The sequence below is a fragment of the Varanus komodoensis genome, unplaced genomic scaffold (genome assembly GCF_004798865.1).
Source record: "Varanus komodoensis strain SLA01 unplaced genomic scaffold, ASM479886v1 scaffold4, whole genome shotgun sequence".
NCBI lineage: Eukaryota > Metazoa > Chordata > Lepidosauria > Squamata > Varanidae > Varanus > Varanus komodoensis.
Genome location: NW_025335941.1, coordinates 7,005,080 through 7,031,671, shown reverse-complemented (window position 1 = coordinate 7,031,671; position 26,592 = coordinate 7,005,080). Strand labels below are relative to the sequence as shown.

Genomic DNA, 26,592 nt, shown 5'->3' with positions numbered 1-26,592 from the left:
TCCCTTCCCTTCCCTTCCCTTCCCTTCCCTTCCCTTCTTTCTTTCTTTCTTTCTTTCTTTCTTTCTTTCTTTCTTTCTTTCTTTCTTCTGGTATTGTGTTTGGAAACTAATACACAGAATACTGCATTATGCATATGGTGCTTTTTGTTTCTGCCTCAGCAGTCCCCTCAGTGGTTTTCCCATTTTTGCCAGTCTCAAGCTGTGTAAAGGCTGAAAACCACTGGTATATCTTATTGACTTCACTTTGAGTAAGCACACACCTATCCACACCTGGCAATCTGGGAGGAGAGATTTAAGCTTCTTCTATCCTGCTGTCATGCTGAAATACTGTATCCATTGAAAGAGGTTAAAAAAAGAAACACATATTTTTTAACACCCTACCCCATGATGGGGAAATTCCAACATGAAAAAGGAGGGGTCATTAAACTTTCCCAACCTTAAACCCTTCCCCTCTCAAACTGTCCTGAAATGGCTGAGGATATGCTTATCTAGTCATATGTCCATCACACATACACACATAGCTTAGTGAGAAAGAGGGACTGTAAAAAAATATCAAAAATTCTTTTTAAAATCCAGATATGTTAACTGTTCCACTGAGATCCAGAGAATAAGATACAGTAACTAGACACAACAGCAGCTGATCTTAAATGTGACCCCCCGCCCACACACACACATCCATGCCCAGTAGGCGACATTAGATGGTTTTATGGATATATATGCTGTTTTCCCATAGTGTACCATGGCCAAAGCAGCTTACAACACAAAACAAAATCATTAACAATGAACAGCTACAAGGATTACAGAAATAGAAAATCGATGTGTCATCCAACACAAACATTCCAGAAGAAAATTTCCAGCATTCACATTGCTGTAACTATATCAAAATTTGATTTGCCCTTATAGCTTTACCTTATGAGACCTTTGAAAGTGGCCTGATAAAAGTATTATAGCATTATAAAGTATTTATTATCTGAAGCAGCTGTCTCCTTGGGAACAGGTTGGACCCAGGTTCCGTAACGTGGTACCCACAGGCATCCAAGTCCCCTGGTCCCAGTTATTTAATTTATATTCATGGATTTCTGTAAAATGCAGACAAAATGCAACCAATTATGCATAGACTTCAACCAAAGCAGATCAAATAGGTAAACAGCTATTTGATAACAATCCTGGCCTCTGTGGAGTATCTGAACAGTTCCTGTGGATTGTTTACACTGTTTCACTTTTCTTCCTACAGCTCTGTGTACAACACTGAAATGTCCCCTTCATAACCCACACTTATAAGCTATAAGCTTTTCTTTATTTTTTGAAGAAGAATTGAAATAAAGAAGTTCAGCTCTCTTAGAATCCCAAAAACAAAGCATGGATGAAAACAAATGCACACTTTGTGCCAAGTCAATGTCCACTTATTAACGTCTGGCTGAATAATATCAGGCAAGGAAGAACATCATGCTATCTTTCTTGGATTACTAGACTTTAAGTGTGCTGGGCAAATGCTAATTAATCCAATCTTTACACAGTATTCATTAGTTTAAATTATTCAGTAGCATGGTTTACACGCCCAATATGACCTTTTAAAAACTTTCACATAAATAGTTTCAAATTTGTGATTAGGCTATTAATAAGAAATTATTCTGGTAAAATTGGTGCAAACTTCTTCTCAGGATCAAATGGCAGGGATTGAGTTCAGATAACATGTTAGAATCAGCGCTAGCAAATTCATGAGAAAACCATAAGTTTTGAGATAAAGAGAGAAACATATAGGGCCTCTTTAGGCTACTTTTGAAAATCCAGGCACCCTATAGTTCTCAAGGGATAATGCAAAATACAAGGGCCCATAGAAAACTGCCCTCTGATGTAAATAATACTCTTCTATCAACCATGTGCACTTTCAGCACAGGCAGTAGTAAAATATTATAGTGATACTCAAAACATCTGCTAAAGTCATCTTGTTTCACTATGGTTCCCAGAACTCTATACACCATTAAGATTTCCTGAAAATGTTGTTTGTAACATAACAATATTTGTCTAACAACTTTATTAGATAATGAAATCAACCTGAACTGTAAATATTAGGTTCATGTGATTCCTTGGTTTGGAAAAAAGAAAGAAAGATCGATTGCATATCCTTACTTCCACTCATGCTGTTTTTCATTATATGCACAACATTCATGGAAGTGTTATTATTTGCCAGTCCTTACAGAACTCCTTTTGTTCAGTTTCATCACTTAAATGTCCACTTTTGGATTAAACAGAAGGGCTGAGGATGATTTATGCCTAGCCTAAATATCAAAGATAAAACTTCTTGCAGCTCGGTATAGACTTATTTCCCACCAATGTGTTAAGCACTGGTCTGTGCAGTTTCATTTAACCCAAAATGCTCCACAAATGAAGGTGGGTCCATGCAATCCTTATACAGAAGGCACTAGGATGGTCAGGATAGGCTAGACTAACATTCTTCTCTCCATCATGTTAGTTTTCTGTGTGGATAGATTCACCTTTTTTTGAGAGAGAGTTCTCAGTCAAGTGCTATCTGTCCCCTCATCAGTAAGAAATAAAGCAATGACCTTATTTCTATGATTACAGGTTGGTTAATAAGCCATGGTGGCTCACGTACAAGCTGTTGTAGGATTCTGTTGTAGGATTCTCAGGTGGCTTGTTAGCCATGGCAACAAGCCACCAAGGTTAGGTTCACATGATACCACCAGATGAGCTACTGAGGGTAACGATACTAATTTATTTTGCACAGTAGGCAAAATAATCTATTGTTTCTTATTTCCCCAGCCACTATTAGCTAAATCAGGTTGCACATTCATGAGATACATATCAGTGAGAACTCATTCAGTAGTGGAAAACATACAGAAACAAGCATCTGTATGTCAAGACTATGCACCTAGCCAACTGACTGGACTCATGCATTCTGCTAAACCGCAAAGGATTGTTATAATGGGCAGCTGCAGAGAAGGTTAGTGTGACTTCTGAACTCAGAGTGTCCCTCTTCCCCCATAAAGGGTAATTTTGCACAAACAAGCCACCCTGGAAACCCGTGGCATGGAATAGGGCTGTTTAGGGTGAGATAGCATGATGTCTGAACCTAGCAGTGCAATTGGTTACTGGAAAGTGCCAGGGAGCTGGCCAGCAAGAGAAACAAAAACCCTATATCTCCTCTGTGATTTCTTTACTTCTCTTTTCCTTTCTTTTCTCTTTCCCCTTTTTGTTTTTTGTGGGGATAGGGATCTTCAAGAAAAGACATGAGCAAATGTCCCAAACCCATTCACAGCATTTTCTTTGCATTCTCCTGGGCAAGCATGCAGGAGTGAATGCTGGCTGCTAGGAATTTTCCTTTCTGCGCTCCTATGACATGTATGTGATTTCTCCCTGCCTTTCGCTGCCCTGCAATGCATTTTGTAAAATTATTGTGATCCTGCTCTGGAACACCCAGGTACATCTGACAACTAGCTGCAGAGACCAGCAGAGGGGAAACAAGAAAAGTAGATGACTGCTGCAGGAGAGAATGGATCTAGAGGGAATATATGTTTCCTTTGGTGTAACATGAAGCAGTTTTTAAAAGGTGTTCACTAGCAAAGGAAGCACTGAAATGGAGGATGAAATGAACGAGGGCTGAAACTTACAAAGGCATTGACAAGAAGGAGATGCAAGAATGCTTAGCTGAATGGTAGGAGAGCATGAGCCTAAATATAAATAAATAAAAAGAGAAGAGGCACTTTAGGGCCCATTTCAATCCAGCTTCAGACCCGGGTATGGTACTGAATCTGCCTTGGTTGCCCTGTATGATGACCTATGCAGGGAGAGAGATGGGGTGAGTGCATCCCTGTTGGTCCTCCTGGACCTTTCAGTGGCTTTCCATACCATCGACCACGGTATCCTTCTGGATAGGCTAGCGGGACTGGGAGTAGGAGGCACTGCTTGGCAGTGGTTCCACTCCTATCTAGATGGCCAATTCCAGAAGGTGGTGCTGGGGGACTTTGGCTCTGCACCATGGCAGCTATGTCCTGGAATACCGCAGGGATCCATTTTGTCTCCCTTGCTATTCAACATCTACATGAAACCGCCGGGAGAGGTCATCAGAAGGTTTGGGCTGCGGAGTCATCAGTATGCTGATAACACCCAGCTCTACCTCTCATTTACATCTGCTCCAGGTGAGGCAGTGGCTGTACTGAACCAGTGCCTGGCTGAGGTAATGGGCTGGATGAGGGCCAATAAACTGAGTCTCAATCCAGATAAGATGGAAGTCCTGTTGGTGGGTGGTGCGGGTCTCCAGGTAGGTGATTTTGACCTTGTCCTGAATGAGGTTGCATTCCCTGTAAAAGACAGGGTCTGCAGCTTGGGAGAGCTCCTCGACCCAGAGCTGTCTTTAGAAGCTCAAGTGATGGCGGTGGCGAGGAGCACTTTCCTTCAGCTTCGGTTAATCCATCAGTTGCGTCCCTACCTGGAGGACGATTGCCTTGCAACAGTGACACATGCATTGGTTACTTCCTGATTGAATTTCTGTAATGCACTCTACATGGGGCTGCCCTTGAAGACAGTCCAGATACTTCAGATGGTGCAAAATAGAGCAGCCAGGTTGCTGACGGGAACTGGGCATTATTCTCACATAACCCCAGTCCTCTACCAGCTTCACTGACTCCCCATCAAAGTCTGGGCTCAATTCAAGGTGCTGGTTATCCCCTATAAAGTCCTTAATGGCTTGAGACCTGGATACCTAAAGGAACACCTTCTTTTGCCCTCCCACCCCCTGAGATCGGCAGCAGAGGCCCTCCTCTGGCAGCCCTCCATGAGGGACATCAGGAGGCAAAGTACCCGGAGGAGGGCTTTCTCTGTGGTGGCATCCCACCTATCGAATATGCTCCCCAGAGAGGTCTGCCTGGCGCCGTCATTTGTTTTTCAGCGCCAGGCTAAGACCTTTTTATTTAAACAATATTTTAATAACTCTTAATATCATCTATAGGTTTTAATTTGCAGCCAGGGTGAATCTGAATTTTATTTGTATTATTTGTATTGTGTTTATTTATTTTATGTAAGCCGTCCCGAGGCTATGCAATGGGACGGCATACAAAAATTCTAAATAAATAAATAGGGCATGAGTTCCAACTTCAGTATAAAGGAAACAAGTTCTCCCCTGCAGCCACCTTCAGCTCCCCTACTGCCTTTGAACTTGAACCAAAATATAATTATGTTAATGTCCTTGTCCGTTTTGTCCTTCATTTTGGTGCTTCCCTCACCTGCAGACACCTTGTATTTTTAAAGGTTGTTTCACATTACACTGAAGTAAGCACAGAACCCCGAATGCACCTTTTCCTGCAGTCCACTGGCTGCTTTTCTCATTTCCCCTCCACTGCTGTCTGTTGCTAGCTGTCAGATGTATGGGAAGGTTACAGAGAAGGCTCACAAAAATGGCACAAAATGCATGGCAGAACAGTGAAACAGAGGGAAAATTTGTGCAAATTTCATGTCAGAAAAAAATTAAAAGTTTGGGAACAAACAAGGACTCGTGTCTGTGACTTGATGCATCTCACACACTGTGTACTGCCAAAACCAAACATGGTTTGGGTTGCTTTTTAATAAAACTTTATCTCTAGCTTATGGCACTATAGCAGCGTTCTGCAAGTGTTCATAGAAAAAATTACACAAAAATCTGGATGACAGATGGACTACTCTCAAATAGAATTATCTTCTAGCTGAAGCTTCTGGAAACACTGTTCTCTCAAAGAGTTCCACTTTAATATGTCTAATAAATTCCTTTAAATGCAAATTATTCAAACATGATACCACTGAACCTGATAGTATATCCTGTTCTGAACCTAGTCTGGACTAGTAACATAAATGTATCAAATTTAATCTTTTTTTCACTTATTAACCTTTATATTAGATCATGATTAACACTAGATCAAGTTCTATTTTACTTTACCTGCTTAATATACCATCTGCTCAGCAAAATTAATAATTGTTCCCTTACTCTGGTGCAAATGGATTTCAGTTGTGGAAATGTCAGACCATTTAACTTTACCAATTGGTTAAGATCAAACTTCTAGATAAAATTATTAACTTTCTAGCATAGATCACATATAAACTATCTCCTATAAAGTAACAGCATCTCTTTTTTAATCAGACTAGTAAAGCCCAGAAGAAAACCTGATATCTATTGCTTAATTGATTCATTGCAAACAAAATACCTGAAGATAGTTGAACTATGGGAACACAGAGTTCTGCACTTCCATTTGAATGCATGATTTGAAAAGCAGTAAGTCCTCCTTGATAAGATTACAGAATTTATGAAAACCAATCTGTCCCAGACAGAGAAGGCAGCACAAATTAATGGATTCTGCCTTGACTTTAATCTCATAAAGGATCTACACCGGGAGCTCCTATTAAGTTAAACCTGGTTTCAAAGTAAGTGGTGTCATGGTCCATCTAATTGTGCAGGTTTATTTATATTGATTGATCTTTAATTGGATTTTAAATTAGATCAATACTCCTGGAAAGCTAATAAGTGTAATATCCCAGAGGATAAATATCTTTTTCAAAGGGAGGCTTTGTGTGCATTCTAGTACAGAAGAATCTTCCCATCCATTTTGGACATACATTTTATCTTATGGGTTAAAAGCTCAGCACAAGTCTCAGGGCTATGCTCGCCTTCCTCACCTCTTTCCTTGCACGGAGGCTTCAGTACAGAGATCCTAGCTTATTAAATCAAAGTTGCTGCTATATCCAAACTGGAGCATTCTAGTTCAGTGTTAGTTAACAGCCCAAGATATTACAGCTGAATCAGATGCATTTCCCTCACTGAAATGATTGTGCAAGTGGAGGATACAAGGGAGAGGCAATGGAAGAACACACAGGGCGCACACTGATTTTGATCTTGTAAAACTGACAATGCATATCCAAACCATTTCTGCCACTGTAATTGGAAGGCTCTGTCTGTGTCAGTGTAGCAACCTGAAACCTTAGAGCCAGCTCAGCATAGTAACACTAACATGGGGCTATCTCCATGTTGGGATTTATGATGAATAAGGAAGTTATGAGGAAGTTTGTGGTTATAAACTAACTGTGCATAAGAATCTTGGAGTAGTTTATGAGGAGATTTGGTACAGAGAAATGGAAAATATATACATACACATGCTCATGCAGCTTTCTGCAGGGCCAGGTGGCTGATTCTGGTCGCATTTGATCCTCAAATTTCTTTTCACATTTAATAGAATGTCAAAACAGAAGAGTGCAAAGAAGTGGCACAACCAAAATCAACCACATCTATTGAAATTAGGCGAAAGCTATGTCTTTATTTTATCCAGCTCTGAACTATACCAGAAACCAGAGACTAAGGATGCTATCTTCTTTCCAATCAATCTTCATGACTCATGTTCTCTGCTTGCATCATTCTCTAGACAGCAGTTATCCAACTCCTCACATAAAATTCTCCTGAGCAGAAAAGGCTATCAAACACTAATACATATTGGTTCAAGGGTATTTTTAAGTGAATACTTTCAAAATACATACTTTTCATTTCTCCACTCTTGCCCATGCCTTACATTTAAATCTTGTAGAGGAAAAGTAATTTGATGGTAGAGAACTTTGATGGTAGAGAACTTTGATGGATTAAAAAGAAAAAAAAAGTTAAGTGCTACATCCCTCCACTTTACTTCCATGAGCATACACCAGAACTGTTGTTTTCCCACTTAAAGAATCACCATGGAATCTTAGTTACTTGCATTTGCATGTAATTTGTCCTTTGAGTCTTAAGCCCAGTGCAATGGCAGCTAGATGACCTCTAAGATGCCACAGGATGCAAAGGATTCTGCTGCTGAAACCATAGATAGAGATAAGTGATCCAAACTGGGATACCATCACTGATTCTACCATCAACTATGGAAGCCTCTGCAAATGCTTCACCTTTTGAGATCTGAGTTCTAACCTTGGGAAGAGGATGGAGTAAAGGGAGGGGCAGTACAGGTGGAGATCCAAAGGCCTCCCAAATGATATTCACACTTCTGGCAAGGCGAGCCCATTAAACGGGCCACTTATTTTAAGTTCACCTAACACAGAAGACTTCTTACTGAACCAAGGAGCTGGACAACAACAAAGCCATTGTTGCTCCTCCTACCCTCCTGGGGGGGTGGGGGTGGGGGTGGGGGAAGAAGTCTTCTTGGCATAAATAAAAGTGATAGGCCTTAGATTTCCTAACCCTGCCCGATCTCATTCTCAACTTGTAATTCTAAGTAACTAGTGAGCAAATGCATCCCCAAATTTCTTAAATTGATAGTGTCCTTTTTTAAATAGCATCTGATTTTTAAACCCCAGTGGTTGGGGGGGGGGGGCGGTTAGGGGGACTTTTCTTCTCTGCTATTTCAATTGATCCTGGATATAACTTTTGGTGCTTTACTATGGTTTTATTTCTCCCCTGCAGTTTTTGCTAACTGTTTTGTTTGTCTTCCAAAAAGCAGCATTAAAATGCCGCAACTTAATACTGTTAGATACCCAACATCCAATCTATAGTTGTCAAGCAAAACCTAAATGTAGCCCTGAATTTTGTCAAGAGATAACCTGTAAAGAGGTTTATCTTCTTCCATTTCAGAGCCTTTGATTCATGCTCTCTGCTTGTATCACTCTTTGGGTGGGAGTTCTCTGATTCTATGTAGCCATTGAAGAGAAAAGAGGACTGGATATGGCCAACACTTCTTCAATAAACTGTTTCACACATTTCCACCTTTCCTCTGGGTTCTTCAAAAACTGAAAGAAACAAACTTGCTGAAGCAATTGCACCATGCTGTTCATGGCAACAGTTGCATTTTTACTGTAAACTAGCATTTGTATTACTTTTTGGCCCAATAGGATCCTCAAACCAATGTAGCATAACAATCTAATAAAATTGCATCAATGTGTAAACAAAAAACAGTTCATTCTTTTAAAACACTGTTTGACAAAAAGCCATCTTAGAACTCAAAGGCCTGGTGAATATACTTTGCACTGCCAGTTGCAATGGGCAAACCTGACCTCTGGTGAGAGGGAATTCCACAGATGAGGTGCCGCTACTCAAAAGCCCTGCCTTGTGTATTCATGAACTTCTCCTGGCAGTGTTGCAGACAGCAAGTTCTCTGAGGAATGCCTCAAATTACACACAGGATCACATGGAAGTAGAAAGCCTTCTCAGGATATATCAAGCTGAAAAATAATGCATGTTTGTGTGACCAAGAAACAGAAACTGATGCTTTACCAGCCTTCCTTAACTTGGTGCCATCCAGACATGTGTGGGAGTAAGAACCAATGTACTGTACCATGAAGGCCAATGTGGTATAGTGGCTAAGAGTGCTGAACTGGGACTTGGGAGCTCTGGGTTCTAGTCCCCACTCAGCCATGATGACCATTGGGTGACTTTGGGATACTCACTGCCTCTTGGCCTAAGCTACCTCACAGGGTTGTTGTTGAGAGGATAAAAGAGCGAGGAAGAGAACCTTGTAAGCAGCCTTCTGCTCTTTACAAGCAGAAGAAAGGTGGGATATACATACAATATAGTAGCAGAAGTAGTAGTGATGATGATGAAGATGATGATAGCTTTTTCACAGCTGCCATACCCTCATTAGAAATCCAGCAATGCTTTTACAGCCAGCCTTTCAAAAGCTGGGAGAAATTCCTTCCCCTTAGTGCCACCATGATGGGAAGAGCAATCTCTTTAGCTAACATTGTTCGGAACAGTGCTGAGCCACAAGGATTTCCACACCCTGTCTCTGCAGTGGCCCAATGCTAGGTGAGCTGCTGGTGTGGCAAAGCCATGACAGTTCTACAGCACTACAAACAGGGAAGGAAATGGTAGATTCCAGGAAGGAGGTGGCAGAAGGAGCAGGGTACAGAAAACAGATGGCAGCTCGCTTGGTTGTCAATGAGACAATATATAGCTGAATTAATAAATCACAGTGATCATAAACCATGGCTTAGCATTACATGCAAAAGTAGCATTGACAAACATTTTGTAGAGGAGCATAATGAGTCTATGTGCAGAGTACACATGGGTGCACTGATTTTCCTCTTACAGACATTATTGCCATATACAAGATTTCTCAACAAACACACACATGCACTCCATCTATATGAACCATCAAAATGGTGGACATGCTTACTCGGACAAATTCAATTGAGGCCTGCAGAAAAGTGAAACAATCCCTGCTTCTGATTATATTCTTCAAATATGACGTTATATTCAGGACCCACAGTCTTGGTCCAACAACATCCAAGGTTTACATTTCCATTATAGCCAAGAAACACAAGTTCTAGCAATACATTTTTATCTGCCACAAAATTTGCTCACTAGAGTTATCCTCACACCATGCTCATAACTCATGCAGTTGTTGTTAATATGGTGCCCAAATCCAACCCTGAGCCTTCATTGGCATGAAACACAAACTAAATTAGTTCAGGGGAATAGAATTTAATGCTATTTTTTCAAAAGGAGTCCATAAAAGGCTGAGACTGAAGAAGAATCTGAGACCCAATGGCTCTCCATTACTGAAAAACACAGTCATCCATTCAGTCAAGTTCCCACTGACTCTTTTCAGGGGAAAAGAGTAATTACTCATAGGAATATATATCAGTTGTGTAATGCAAACTAACTCTTTCCTTTAGGCTGGAATTCTGTGCAAAAGCAGACCAGCACTAGATACAATGAGATACTTCCTAGTAAATGTGCATATTATTAGACTAACAATTGTAACTTCCTTTCAAGGTCTTCCCCTATTTAGTGGTATAGAAATAAAATGAATAAAATGTTGATGCCATTTCTGTTTTTTGCACTGATTTGCAATGAAATTACTCTGAGTTTTACCAATACTTTGTTCCCGTAAAGTCTACACAGGTGTGATCAACTACATAACTACTTGCATGAGCCCAAGAAAGGCTTGGAACAGGCCTCTTGAACAGCAGCCCCACCTCCCACCATGCTGCAGCTTGGACAGCTTCACTGGCAGTTCATGATATGGGATGGAGGTCTGTCAGGGGCATTGCTAGGGTTCGGTCTGTGAAGCCCTAGCTCCCAAATTATTTCCTAGTAGTGCAAATCAAGTCCTGGATGTTCACTGGTGCCAATAAAAAGATAGGGCTTTTTTTGGAAAGGGTCTTTGATGTTGCACAATGCCCTTTTCATCTGTAAAATTAAATTGTTGTCAACTTCCTTTGTCTCACATGACACCCCTTCTCCCTCTGTATCACAGCTTCTTTCTAATCCATGTTTATCCAGTTTTGCATTTACCCATCTAAATATTAATACCCTCTTCTTACCCACTGGTTCTCTCAGTTTCCTACCAGGAAATGACTGGGACCTAAATTTGCACTGCTAAAATATCAATCAGTTGTATGTCACTGTAGCCCAATGGAAATAGGGGATCAGGATTTCAAACCCAACTTAAACACAAAATGAGTTTGGCTTTTAACATACTACATGTTTTCTTCTTGAAAAACTACTGGTCTTAATGTATTTTTGTAATCATAATTCTTGGACAGAAAATTAATATTTTACTGTCCAAATTCCATTTTGTTTGTACAGAAAACAATGTTTAATATTTGAATACACATATTTCAGTTGCATAATTGGCATGGAATAATTGTGTTAAAAATTGGAAATTTAAAAAAAAAACCTTTCAAAAGGGGTTAAATGAACCTTAAGTTAAAAATTACCCCAAATCCACCCTAAATAAAACCTAAGGCTACAATCCTACCCACACTTACCGGGGAACAAGCCATCAAACTCAGACTTACTTCTGAGGAGACCTGCACAGAATTGTATTGTGAATTTCATAACTTCAGGCAGTATTCATGTTGCTAAAGTCATCCAATATTGTTGCACTATTATGTTGCCTCTGAACTTTCCCCGGGCTAGTGGAAATGAACGCTTGGCTATCAGATGCCATTCAGCAAACTTCTTTACCCTAAACACATCACTACATACATACACCATCTCAATAAGCTGAAAACGGAGAAATAGTGTCATCCAACTATTTTCAGTCGCCGTTCTGATCAGTGTAATCGGCAATGCTGAAGCTTGCTATGAGGATACCAAATGCAAGAGGCAGAATGGCCACCTACCCGAACGGTCCCTGCCTTTCCATCAGCCATAATCCAAACTACAGAAAGTGACAAGCAGAGACCAGGAGCTCTGTGACAGCAAGAGTGTGACCACACTACGGAGGACTCGGGTCCTGTGGAAGGTGGGAGAAGGGGCCCAAATGCTCGCATCCCCGACGACTGGGGCAGGTGACACAAAGCTAGAAGAAATCCCATCGGCACGTAGGCAGCTGCCAGCCCCCGGATCGACGGGCACCCGTTCCCCAGGCAGGAGTTCTTCCAGCCCTTCTCGGAGATGCCGAGGGTCCAGGCTGGGACCTTTCAGCACGCAAAGCAGAGGCTCCCCGCAGAGCCGGCCGCCTTCCCTCCCACCCCCGTCCCCGCTTGCTTCTGTCGCCGATAGCGGAGCACCCACGACGCCTCTCAGGTCCCCCGGTCTCCGCGCCCTTCTCCTTTTCAACCCTGAACCGACTGGAGCGGACTCAGCTTCCAGGGCTGGGCGGCAGAGCAAACTCCTGCCAGCTGTCCCCGGATCTGGCGCCTGGAAGCCCCTCTCCCAGCCGCCGCCTTCCGCGGCACAGGATGGCTGGAACGAGCATTACCTATCCAGTGCCGCTGCGCGCCTGGCGCTCCGAGCACAGCACGCTGCGCGTCTCTTCGAGGAGGAAAAGAAAAGGCTAACTCTAAGATGGAAGCGGCGCCGACCCGCTCCTGGCCGGCTGTGCTCGGAAGAGGCCAGCTCTCAGCGGTCCGGGGGTGGGAGAGGAGGTGGCCCCGCCGCCTCCCGCCGCTCCATAGCACCTGCCCCCGGCAACTCCCGCCGCTCGGTCCTGCGCACTGGAGCTCTCCAAACCGCTCGGAAGCGCCCGAAGGGCCGGCCAGCTGGCCTGGCGACACCCCCGGCGGCCCAGGGGCGGCGGCGGGAGGCTGCTCCCTGGCGGGCCAGCGTACCTTCAACGTGAAGCACGCCTCGCCCTGCCTCCTCTCCCCCGTCGCCGCCGGCGCTGCTCCGCGGGTCCCGGACTGGAGTGGTGCGGCTTGCCCTCCTGCTACTGCCGTCCGCTTCTTCCCCTGCGCGGGAAGCATCCCCGCCGCCCGCGCGCCGAGCCCCGACGGCGCCCGGGAGCGCCTTCCCACTCGAGCGCGGGAAAAGGCTGCTGCGGTGCCACCGACAAGGTGCGGCGCGCGGCTGCCTCCGGGAGACCAGAGCCCATCCTGGCTCGGCTCGGCAATCCTCGTTTACCTCGCTGGAGCTGCTGCGGATTGTCATCCGTCAGCGCCCCCTGCTGGCTCGGCTCGTGAGGCGCGGCTCTGGCCCTTGCAGCCCTATGAGGAAAGTCACCAGCGGACGCAGGAAACGTGTTTTATTATCCTTGGAAAGAATGGTCGGGCCGGCCTGAGCTAGAGGGGCGTTCGGGCATACGGCTCAAAGATACCGGGCGAAGTGGCCTGGGGAGAGGAGACGAACAGGGCTGCTCTTTATGGCTTCCGAATGTAAATAAGCAGGCCAGAGTTTGGAAGCTCGGACTTACAAGAAGTTTCAAGCATCGTTGTCCGGTTTCTTTATAGCTCCTAAGCCTTTCAAGTGTGATTTCTGTTGCTTTGCAATACTCTGACGGACTTGCTGCTGCTTAATGTAACACGGACCTCGAACAACAGGTATTAAGAGTCAGAGATCACGAGCTCTCAACCAGTCCTCGGCTGTCTTAGAGCAACTAAGCATTTGGCACTTAGGGGTTTTGCAGGATATAGTTAATGGGTATTTGTATGAACACGCTTCTAGGGCTGCCTTTAACCCTCACTGTAAACAGACACCTATTGATAATATTAGCTATGGTGTCCCTCTTTGCACATGCAAAGCTACCTTCCCTTCTACCAGCAGATGAAAGGATGTGTCAGACCTCCAGGACCATAGAAGCATGATCCTTCTCCCTTCTAATTTTGAGACAAGGACTCATCCATATGTACCTTATCATACTAACCAGTATTAACTAATACTCATGTCTTGGTCATGACTCATGATTAATTGGGCTTATAAGAATGAAGTGCCAGTGCTGGAAAATCCAGGCTTGCTCTGTAATTAATACTTTTTAGTACTTATTTAATGGGCAAAATTAGTGTACCTACTTAAATTATGGAGGAACACTCAGAAGAACCCTCTTCACTTCTCTAGGCTCACTGCTAGGAGCTTGGGGACACAGCAGTGCGATTCTTTTCATGGCATCTGAGGAATGAGGGGGTAGGAACCATCTGAATGTGGAATCCAAGCTCTGAAATCAAGGTCTTTTCCGATCTCAAGGCTGTGATTCTAGAGGACCACAGGATGGCTCAGCCCATTAATCTGATACATTTAAATATTTTATTTTAAAACTGCATATAATTAATTAGGAAACATATTTTAACTAAACGTAATAATGTTTAATTACAAAAATTACCTTCTTGCAAGAAACATCTCTCCAGTTTGCTTCTTCTAAGATGCTTCCTGTTATATACCTTTGGTATATCGTCTAAAAACAATGAAATAATGCTCTCCCCTTATTAACGTCTGTTTCTTGCATATGCAAAGATATGCACAGATATGAATCCCGAGTAATTAACCTAATCACGCAATCTAAATATGAGCTTCTGAAAGCCATAGCATCTGCCTACAGAAACTTAAGGCTACAGTCTTATGCATAAGCCCCAGTGAAATCAACGGCACCTATTATTTGATTTCACATGGACAGGATTGCCCTGTACGTGTGTACGGATAAACGGGGAAAGCCACGCTGCGCATTCCAGGAGGAGCTTTCCTACGTGGAAAACTCCAGGGTTTCAGCCTTGGTACTGAATCAGGACTCCTGGGGCTGAGCCGCGACGTCAAGCCAAAGGGAGCCGTTCAGCCGGCAGAGGGAGCTGCAGAAGGCGACTCCGTCCCGCCCTCGGCTGGGAGAAGGTGGAGCTGCTCAGCTAAGCTGGGCCGCCGCCGCCGCGAGTGGAGACGCTGCAGCTGCCGCCGCAACTCCCGGGGCCATGGAGGAGCCGTTTCACCCCCATAACGACGAGGTAGCTGAGTTTCCATTCCCTCCCCGCTTAGGAGCGAGCAGGCAAGCGGCGCTGCCCAGGATTCCCTTCGTGTTCCCTCCCCTCTTTCCTGCCACCCGGCGGGCAGGAAGGAGCGCTCTCCGCACTTTCCCGAAGGCTCAGCCCAGTCCGGGAGGGTGGATGTCATGAGCCCGCGTGCTTCAGCTCACTGGATGATTTCACCGGGCCCGCAGTCGCCCCGCCAGCAGCGGCGTGGTTTCTTTCCACCCGTGCGCTGCCCGTGCACAGCGGAGGCCGCGTTTGCCACATATCTCGTCCGCAAAGCATCTTCCCGGCAGCGAGTACCTTCGAGAAGTGTTGGACTGCAACTCCCAGCATCCCCCAGTCAACTCTGGGGCGGGGTGCGGTGGCTGTTGCAGGGCCTCTGGACGCGCTGACTCACGTTCAGACAGGCGCCCGCATTGATGAACTGTCAGGGCGCGGGTTTGTGGAGGATTCGGGCTGCCAGTCTCCACTGGCGATGCTTAACTCGAGAGCGAGAGGGTTCGTGCGCCCCGAGCTGCTGTCCTTTTATTCCTTATAAACGTTACGAGAATAGCAAAGACATTGTCGTTGAACGCTTCCCATTGTGGCGACCGCAAGCTGTATTTGGGCATCGGGACAGAATGTTCCTATGCAAGAAAAAGAAAACACCAGTGCTTGAGAATCAAGTGCTAAGGCTGTTAGGAAGTGGCAGTGGTAATTTTTCTGCGTGCCCATGCGAAAAAATTGCATGTGCGAATATTCCCCTACAGGTAGAACCTTCCCTGCAGATCGAGATGATGCCAAAGAGAAGGCTTCAGCCTATCTTTTTCTTGGTATACAGGTGTGGGCCGAAAGAGACATTACTTTAAACCTGTGCCTGTGGCTAAAAGCAAGCAAGCAAACAAAAGCATTAAACATTTAAAAAAACATTTTTATTTTAGAGAAAGTACAGGAGCTACAATTTGTATATTAAAAGCTCTCTTTTCCTTTGTGCAAGGATCCAGATTGCACATGGCTGGACCTGATGACCTGGCATCTCCTAAATCTACTATTCTGATTCTAGTCCATAGTAAAAATACGACATTAACTGCTAGACAGGAAAATTCTTGTCTCTGTTCTTTAGTGTATGCATGTTCTCTTTAAACCGGCAGTATTCAGACATGCAAGTCCTCTCCACCCATACTCAACTGCAATCTAGGTGGAAAGACTAACTACTTGATTTTGTATAATCTGGACCTAGTTTCTATTTTTAAAATGCCCGACTTCATATTCTAGTACCTGGAAGCACTGTCTACTGCAACCTCTCACAGGAAAACACATCCTTGTATTCCGCCTGTCCACATGGATTTTGGTCACATTTGGAGTGAGCACCTGAGAAGCAAATATTGACAAACACTAGTCGTACCACAGATAGAAGTATCCTCATTAGGATAATATGATTTGGTTGATTGAATGTAGGTCACAGCCAAGTGTGATTTTCCAAATGCAGTTCTTCAGAATGTCAGAAACAATGGATTAAAAGTAGTTAATGATGAATTTGGGAGATTTAAAAAGTAATTTGTTTTTAGTAAGAGAGACAAGCTCTCACCTACTCTCTGGGCTCAGAAAAGTGACCTTGGAGGGGGTGTAGAGGGGGCAGGGGAAAGGAGACTAGAACAGCCAGGTTGCAAAGTATCCTGAAGCTACTCCAGCCTACTTCCTTCACCCTCCAATACGCTTTAGCTAGAAAAGCAAAAAAGCCCATTTGGCAAAAATCCAGAGTGGAAGGATGGGCAGCTGAGAATTGCCCTCTCCTCTTCTCCTGCTCTTTCTTGGGAGTCCAAGTTCAGAGGCTTATGGGTATTTGAATCGTAGCATGCCCTTGGAATCCAGTTTTCTGAATGGCATTATCAAAGTAAATAAGTAAATAAAATTTATATTATTATTACAGATGACCTTCAATGCTGAAGAAGCCCACAATATTATTAAAGATGTAAGTTATACATTTAAGTGTATTTATGTGCCAAATGCATTCTGAGGCAAGCATTATATTTTCTGTTTCCATACTAAAAGTAGGAATGACTGGTATTGCTGAAAGACTATGTGTGATCCTATGCATATTTGTCAGGGAATAAGTCTTACTGGATTCACTGGAGCTTTCTTCTGAGTCAACAGGCATAGGACTGAACTAATAGGCAACAGCCTATGCATATTTATTTATTTATTTATTTATTCACTTCATTTCCATACCACCCCACAGTTGAAGCTCTCTGGGTGGTTTACACAGTCCATAAAAAGAGGTGATGAAAATACAATAAAATATTATAAAATCAGGAAAATATTAAGATGTTTAAGCAGCTAAAAACAGATAATAAAGACAGACAATAAAGAGAGAGAGAGAGAGACCCCTGGTGATACCCCGCAGGTCTCTGGGTGGCCAAGTAAGTAATTAAAAGCTACAGACAAGAGGGCCTTCTGAGCAGGCATGCACAGACTGCACTACAAACCAACCTGTTTGTACTGAATATTGGATAACAAAGATTTTTTGTTAACATTTTCAGTTGCTTGGATCCTTATTGTATTTGAGATAGCCCTGCTTGCAGGTGGTGATTGTTGTCGATCTCCCTTTCCACCCGCAGCCCCCTGCATGCTCCAAAAATCTACCTCAGGGAGTAGAGGTACCCTTTAGAGCCACATGGGGCATGGCGCTGGGGTTTACAGGAAAAAGGTGACTCTGTCCAAGCTGGGAGGTCAACCAGTGGGAGGCTGTGCTGGGTCAAAGCACCATTCATCAGAGAAAGGCAGCTCAGGCTCTAAGCACTGACACGGCTGCAGTGCTAAGCAGTGGTGGGTGTTGCCCTGCGCTCTGCTCAGGATGTTTGTAACAGAGGCTGAGGTTGCAGTCTGGCGCAGTTCAGCTGCTTAAGCTGTGTCAAAGCCACTAAATAGGATTTGTACCTGCATTTCTATTTTTTTAAATCAATTTTTATACCATTCCTGTTAGCCTAACAGGTCTCTGGGTTGTTTACATGGTTAAAATATAACAGTAACTCAACATAACAACAAAAGCAAAAGCAAATTACAATTATCTATAAAAGATATTCAACAATAAAATAAAAGTAAAATATCAAACTAGTAAGAATAGATCCATAAAAACAATTAAATAATCCACAGTGCTATACTAAAATACAAAATAGCAATAAAATGTTCCACAGCTAAAATTTTGGGAGAATAAAAAGAGTTTAGTCTGGTGTCTAAAATTATAAAGGGTTGGTGGCAGGTGCAGCTCTCTGGGGAGCTGCTTCCACAGATTCTAGTGATGTGGCCCTGCTGTCTTTTGTGCATAGGGCTGTGGCGATCATTACACTGGCTTTTCCCCAGCGTAGTAACTGCCCAGCATTCAAGGACAACAGGGTCACTTGATCTGAACTTCACTTTAGTATCAAAATCGTGAGCAGCATACTCAATACTGTGAGGCATGTCAGGACACAAATTCAGATTATTTCCCATTTTTCTCCTGTCATTGTTTGCATCAATATTTGCTATGTAACTTTTACAATTTAGAGGGGAGAATATTGAATTCACAATTATGAATTATGTTTCCCAGTTTAGGAGCTCCAAGCTAGGAAAAGAGACAATGAGAATTGTGCATTGCTGTGCAAACCATTGTTAGACTGAATTAAAAGTGTTATATGTATACTTCTATCAATGTATTTGATAGATACATGTGTTTATTCAGTCCTTAAAACATGTTTTATTTTTCAGTGCATTGAAGGTGTTCTGGGCAAGGCAGATTACAGTCATGAACATGTCAACCAGTGGACTGCAGCTATAGTGGAGCAATCTTTAACACATCTGGTAAAACTAGGGAAAACCTACAAATATATTGGTAAGAGTCCGTTTGAACATGCAGTTCTGTGTTTGATTCAATCAAAGTATAATTAATTGATGGGAGAAATTAATTCCAGGACTAGTTTTGTGCTGTAGAATGAGGTACTGTAAAAGTAACAGACAGGGTTCCATACACTGTCCCCTTTATACTAAAATCAGGATTGTCCTGCTTTTGGACTGATTTTTAGGATTACAACTCCCATGATCACCAGCTGTGCTGTTTGGTACTGATGGTTGTTCTGTTCCCTCTAGTGGAGGGTGCCATGTTGTCTACACCTGTGTTAGAGCACTGAAGACACCTCTGCTTTGACCTTTACGGATTTTTACTATAATAAAATGGGATTCAGTGAATCAAACGCTGTGCTCAAATCCAGGAGGCTGGAGCTCAAATCTCAGGATCTGTAAAAATAATATGTTTACAGATAAATTAAGGTAAAATTAAGGAGATTTGCTTCTAAGTGATGGCTGTAGGATTAGGGTGTTAAACTCATTTAAATTTTAAGGGAACAGTTATGTACTAAGTAGACTCAAAGACAGCAGACAGAGAACAGGAGAAACGGCATACTTCAGTTCCAAAGGATGTCACTGATCCTGTTTGGCTGGTATTATGCCACTGGAGAAAAGAATAGTTTCCAGCCAATATGGGTGGAAGTTCAGGGCAGTGGTAAGCTCATGGAAAGCTAAACTTTATTGCCTGTTGCTTACAGAGAAACAGAATTACAGAGCAATTCTTTCAAACACTGATGCAAAGTAAGTATTCCAAGGTTCAGTAGGGCTCACTCCCAGATAAGAATCTATAGGAGTGCATCCTTAGTCAACACTGTGGACAACTGGTTTGCCACCATTTGCCACCAGTGTGGACTGCTGGCCTAGATGGACCTTTGGCCTGATCCAGCATGGTTTTTCTTGCATTCTTTTGTGTACTTTAAGAGCAGCAACTTCAATAGTGAACCTTCATCCAGTCTCCTGCTTAGTTGCTATATTTCCCAGGTAAAATACAGCTGAGATTATTTTGAAAGGAACACTGCCCAAAAAATATTTTTACCCAGAAGCTATTGGCCACCCTAACCAGAAAACACCGCTGATTGTCCACATAAGATTAACCAGACAGCGCTCTCTGAAAGACTCAATGTAACCCTAGACTCTCAGGATTGCATAGATAAATATGCCACCTTCTTTAAGAAGGAAAAATGAATTTCGTTGACTTGCATATTCTTGGACAAAGGAGAAGAAAACATAAAGTTTGTAACTTGTGTGTTATAGCATGATTCAGCAGGATTACTTTTTGGGAAAATGTAGGGTTCACATAGGGTGATTGTGCCTTTTCTTTTTCTCCAGCTACCACCCAGTCCTTTCAGTTCTCTTACACCTTAATTAAGAATGCTTATAGGTTGAATGACATAGTTGCCTTGTGCTTTAGTAATGAGCACTGGATTTTTTTTTCTATCCTTCAGTAACTTGTGCAGTGATGCAGAAGTGTGGAGCTGGTCTGCATACAGCAAGTTCATGTTTTTGGGATACCACAACTGATGGTAAGTGCTGACCCACTGAATTAAAGTAAATTGTTGCATGGAAAAGAACACCTTTCACTTGCTACAATTGCAAAACGCTATAAAGCAGTTGAAAGGTTATTTGACCTATCCACCCCAATGGAACTATCAGGATGTAATCAGTATTATCTGAAATTAGAATAATTTGAGCCAACCATGTAAGTTTCCTCTGAGATTGTTTTGTTTTTAATGAAAGACAGATGTAGGTTTTTGAAATAAAATCATGCACATGAGGAAGAGGTGATTAAGCCTTTCCCCAGTGACTTTGTTTCTGCTGAAAATTACATCTACTTCTAAATGTTGTCAGTTAAAAAACTGCGAAGCTATATCCAAGTACCTATAATACAGCCTTGGTGTAACTGCCAGAAATTTCTGTGAACAGGAGTGGATGTCTATCTTTGAAGCAAACATATCACCTTTCCATTCCAACATTTCTTCTGTTTTGGGGGAATTTCATGCAGTAACTATTTCATTATTTGCTACATATCAGTTATCCTATAATTAAAAGACTGGTTGGGCAGAGCAGAGAAAAAGAAACAGTTTTCTCAGAAAATGAGAATTTTGCACTTGTGTCGTAACCCTATGCCAGTAGTGGCGAACCTATGGCACGCAAGCCACGGCGGGCACGCAGAGCCCTTTCTGTCGGCACACGAGCCAGGTTGCCCCAGCATCACCCCAGCAGCCGAGCATCGGATAACATTGTACACAGGGGCCATGCACATGCTCAGAAAGGAGTAGCGGCAACAGGCAATGACATCACAAGCTGTGACTCATTAGCCGCTACTTGTCTGAGCTTTTGCATGGCCGGTCAGTGTGCTGCCAAGAAGATATTTATATATTTATTTGCTTGCTCGGACTGGCTGTGAGTTGTTTTTTCTAAACTAAAACCTCAGTATTCAGGTTTTATTGCAGTGTTGGCACTGTGTGATAAATAAGTAGGTTTTGGGTTGCAGTTTGGGCACTTGGTCTCTAAAAGGGTCGCCATCACTGCCCTATGCCCATACAAATTTTGGATCAATGCAATAAATCATCTTGTACTATGGTAGCAAGACATTGTGTTGCATTCATTACTGGTATTTAGGTATTCTATTGGGCATTTCATTATCAAACTCAAAGCAATTTACAGATAAAGCTGGGAAATCACCAGTTAGTGTTTTTAAATTGGATTACAGAGAAACCTAAAATTAGAGCAGTTTGGTGTAGTGAACTGTTCCTGATGATGGTAGACCCCAGAACAAAGCAGGTGATGGTGGGGATTGCTTTGTGGGTCACCAAAACACTTTTCTGGAGCAAGCAGTAGTTGGAGAAGGTAACAGAATTGTCTCTGACCTTAAGAAAGCAGCCCTAGGAAGCCCTTTAAATAAGTTACAGGTGGACTGTTTGGATTAGGTCACATGGTCAGTGAAATATGCAGTATCTAAGTTTATGAACAGGATTCAGGCTCTAATGTACTTAGGAGGATACAAGCCTAACAAGGTGCCCTTAGGTTCCTAAATTTGGGTGATCTTTGCCTCCCCATTTTTCCACCCTGCATTTTTGCTAGATAGAATTTTTGTCTAGTTTGGACACCTCAGAAGGGGCAGGAAACAGGCCAGAGCAGCTGCAAGATGCCTCATCTCTTGACTGCTCCAGCTTCCTCCTTGCTCTGATCCCTCAAATGTCCCCTTAAAACCCCTTTCAGAGTTTGCATTCAGGACCCTGGAGAGCATCCAGCATAGGTCTTCCTGCACTGGAAGTGTGGGCGAGGGGGAGCAGAGCTTTGATTTCCAGCTCCACGGTTGGAACTGGGGATCCAAACTATCCTGTAGTCCTTCAGACAGTGTCTAGAACCTATAGGATCATTCCCTAATACTATCTAACCATGTTGTCCATTAATAATGGACTTTTTCCTGAATCCCAGCTTCCTTGTGTGCACCATAACACATGCACTGGAGCCAAGAGCCTGATCCTAACTATATGTATTCAAAGGTATATTCCAGCGAGTTTAAAGGATTCATGGCTAGTTACCAGGTTTATGATTGTTACTCAAATTTGCCCCAAGTCCAACATATCCCTGTTTCTAATGGGTTATATTCTGTAGGATGCTATTGCAAATAAAGTCTGGTCTGTGGATCGCCATCTTAAGAATGAAAAGAAAGTCTGACTACTCTCTCTCCTTAAATCCATTTCAGGTACCTGCACAGTCCGATGGGAGAACCGAACTATGAACTGCGTCGTCAATGTCTTTGCTGTAGCCATTCTTTTGTAGCAAACCAGACAAGCCATGCTAACTTACACCAAAGCCTTTAAGAGCAGAAACTATCAAATCCTCAGAGCACATTGTGAGCATAGTTAGATACTAATACGTGTATGCACTGGAGAAGAAAGCAGGAAGTGTACTTTTAAAAGGTTCCGCACAACCTACATATGCACATATGTATCTATTATAGTAAAGCAAAATATTCAGTTTAGCCATCTGGCAGCTTGCTAAAGACAGCTATTTTAAAAAGATGATGATGTTTTAAGCATTCCAGGACAGTGAGTACCCCTTTTATTCCCTCCTACCAAGTAGTGATATAACAGTCACTTGAAAATGAAAATATGCATGTTTGCACCAAATTACCTTTGGCACTTCATATACAAGGAGTTAAAAGAAATGTATAAGTATGGGGAAGAGAATATTATATATAAAATCTAAGAAACGAACAGTACCTAAGTTAATGTTTTAAAATGGTGGCTTTCAAATTGTGTCCTAGGGAACCTCAGGAAGCTAAGTAGCAGTGGTTCCTCAGTACAGTGCCAGACAAATTTTTACAATCCGGGGTTTTAAGGGACCGTTTTGTGTGCTGGGCCACATTTGGTTCATGCAAGGTAATGGCAACATTCAGCTGGGATACTGGGTTGTGCCTCATGTGAATTGAGCAAACACACTGAGACATGCTGTAGCCTGAAGGGCAGATGCCAAAGGCATACAGAAAAAACAGTAGGAAAGTGAAACCAGTAAGTTTGAAATCCACCACTTTATTACAATTTATAATATATGCTACACAGCTTTCAATATATATCAAGCAGGGTAAAAAAGCAGAAACGAATGGAATGCACTTTAAAACTGTCTTCTGTTTATGAGAAAAATATCTGTAGATGCCAAAGTTCAAAAGGCACAGATTTATTTAATATTGCTTGTGATATATAGTATATTTAATAGTGCTTGCAGTGTATAATGTATCAAGCAGGGTAAAAGAGCAGAAAAAGTTTTAAAGCTTGTTTTTCTAATTTTTGGGCACAACATATCTAGAGGCCAAAGCATCCATTTTCTTTATAGAGGACTTGACTTCTGTGGGTGAATGTAGTTGCCAAGCTGGAAGCTACTGCCAGCAGCGCTTAGTTTTGGACAATTCTTACTGCTATAATTCATAAGAATTCAATTTCACTATATTAGGAAAATCTGCACTCTTTGCTTCAGCTGCTGGAAGCTCAATCGAAATATGATGCACAAACAAATATGTGGTAAAGATGAATGGTCAGCAGAAGATCACAAACCATATGCTAATGTTAGGGTGCCTTGAGAGGCAAATGCGCATGCTGAGTTATATAGGACTGGGATAGAAAAGTTTAGGAAAATCTTTTATGATAATCAAGGCAGGAATCGTTCATAAAGGGCCAGCCTTTGGTCCTTCAGATACTTGAGCAGGGTTGTGCCTTAGTTATTCAAATATATGTATAACAATAAACCCTCGTACCTCTGTTTTGGAAATATACACAGGTGGGGTGGAGAATTGTTTCTACACATAGGAAATGGCCTTATGGCAGGCCAGAGCATTGGTCCATGTAGCTCAATGGCCCACAGTGCTTTCTGTGCTTTCAGGCAAGGTTCTTCCTGCAGTGGTTGTTGATGCTTGGGAGCAAATCTTCTACCTTCTGCACGCAAGGCACATGATCTGCCACTGGACTTGACCTCTCTCCAGTATCTTGTAGAGCACCTACAAAAGAAACATGCATTATTTGCAGAATAACTGTCTACAATAATACGAACACTTGGGAATAAGTCCCCCTGAATTTGGTAGGACTTGATTCCTTACAACATGAATAAGGTTAAATAATCATTTTTTATGCCTGGGCCTTTGTTTACGTGCCACCAGTTAAGTAAGACTACTGTCCTTTGGTTGCACAAGAACAGATTCCATTGGGTGCAGTGGAAATTACTTCTGAGTAAAACATACATAGAATTGGCAGCATATTATAATTTTTCCAAAAGCTACAACTAAAAAAAAAAAAAATCAGTTAAATTGTTAATTCCGTTAACCTGAAATTTAAACATCTTTGCAATTTGCTTGCTAATTCAAGGTCTTACTTTTACAATAGCTCATATAAAAATGGTGTCATTTTGCTGTTATGTTTTTAGAATGTGAAACCATACTGTTGCATTTTGGCCTTTAGTAATCACTGAGGACACAGTCCTATGCTTGTTGAGACCTCAAACAGTCCTTCAGTTCCCAGCATGTCTCGGCAAGACATTCTAGAAGTTAAAGGATCTTTTTATTATCAAACAAGCATATGATTGAGTCCTAAACATAACATGGAACTGCTACATGATGTTTTGCATTGTGTGTTAAGAAATGGTTTTGATCATTGGAATGATTTTGTTTGAATTGCTGTAGCATTATCATTTTAAAGCACCAAAGGTTTAATTTTTGTTGTTGCCTATTTAACCTGATAGCAGCTGAAATTGTTCTTTGTGAAGTTCAGTTACAGCCATGGATTCAGAATTGGCACCTTTTCTAGGCATAGACTATTCATCTTTTTCCTAAAGTAGCAAAAAAGCAGTCCTGAAGATGCAGCTATTCTTATTTATGAGAGGTGGAGACACAGTAGAATAATAATTTCATTGAATGGGGAGGATCAGGATAATGCAGCTTTCAGAAACACCATGACAAGAAAATACTGGCAATGATACAATCTTTTTCAGTACACATTTGCTTCCATAAATGAGATGTTTGTTAATAGCTATTGTATTTCAAGATATGTTATGCTATAAAGATAAGTTATTTCAAGATAAATAACTTTATACAGAGTGAAAATATACTATTACTATAGTAAGATTGTACCAGAGATTATGTGGTATTTATTTGTTTCAAAATAGCTTCGTTTTGGTTTTGAATAAAAAGTAAGGTGTCTGCTTTATCTGTGTTCTATGGTTCTTTTATGAATTGATTGCTGATGTTCTTAAATATGGAGTTTTTATCTCCTAGACTTTTCTTAACAATGTGGAATCACATCTTTGTCATTCTGCTGACCTTGTTTGGACAATGATGATAGGATAAATAAAGCTGCTGTGATTTTTTTTTTTAAGTTGTGGCATGTGTCACAGCATGTTGGCTGCAGTATGTGTGATCCTCCAGCTGACCATAGCTTGTGTTTGAATCCAGACAGCATGGCTTATTTGAAGGAGAAACAAGCCCAGCTGTTTGGTCTTCAGTTCCTTGGGGTCGTTCCCCCCCACCACCACCTCAAACAAGCTGTGCTGCATGGATTTGGATAACATTACTGGACAGCTGATTATGAAAATTGTTCCCAGCATGAACTGGTTGGTGCTGTGGTTTAAATAGCTATGGCTTGTTTAGCCAACTGTGATCATGCAGATCAGCCAGTTGTGTTAAAGCATTGCTCCACAGAAGATATTTCTGCCATCTTTGCCCCTCTTCTGCACAAACCCCAGCCAGTCCTGCGTAGGCTTCACCAGAGTCGGCGAGAGCCTTGTCACATCACTTGTGCAACCAATCTGCTCCCATTTATTTCAGTGGAACTTGTGCAAGAGAATGTCCCAGTGGATTGTACCCTCCCTATTAAGCACATGTCTCACTGATTAGTGCAGATGCTTTTGCACTTGGTGCAAAACAAGAAAACCTTGTTTTCATGCTTCATGCTCTGAAGCTGGTTGTACTTCCATGCTTCCCTGAGATGCTGTGGTTCATTTCTGTCATAGTAGAGCTAGAATGAATGTTGGTTCATCCAGAAGGGGACAGAAATCTTTTTCTCGGGACTTCAGCCTCACTGTAGGCTGCATCACTAAGGTTGTAAACCA

General features: G+C 42.3%; 1 protein-coding gene across 2 annotated transcripts; it reads left to right on the top strand.

Moving 5' to 3' along the window:
* The first annotated feature begins 14,983 nt into the window (after positions 1–14,983).
* Positions 14,984–25,691, top strand: DYNLT3 (dynein light chain Tctex-type 3). Of its 2 annotated transcripts, none has more exons than XM_044441903.1 (5): positions 14,984–15,108; positions 17,042–17,083; positions 18,856–18,979; positions 20,436–20,513; positions 22,703–25,691. In XM_044441903.1, exons 1-5 carry the CDS (start codon positions 15,076–15,078, stop codon positions 22,777–22,779), a joined length of 354 nt encoding a protein of 117 aa, XP_044297838.1. In that variant the 5' UTR covers positions 14,984–15,075; the 3' UTR covers positions 22,780–25,691. The 2 variants fall into 2 exon arrangements, with proteins under 2 accessions (XP_044297838.1, XP_044297839.1); XM_044441904.1 differs by lacking the exon at positions 14,984–15,108 and adding an exon at positions 15,555–15,630.
* The last annotated feature ends 901 nt before the right edge of the window (positions 25,692–26,592 follow it).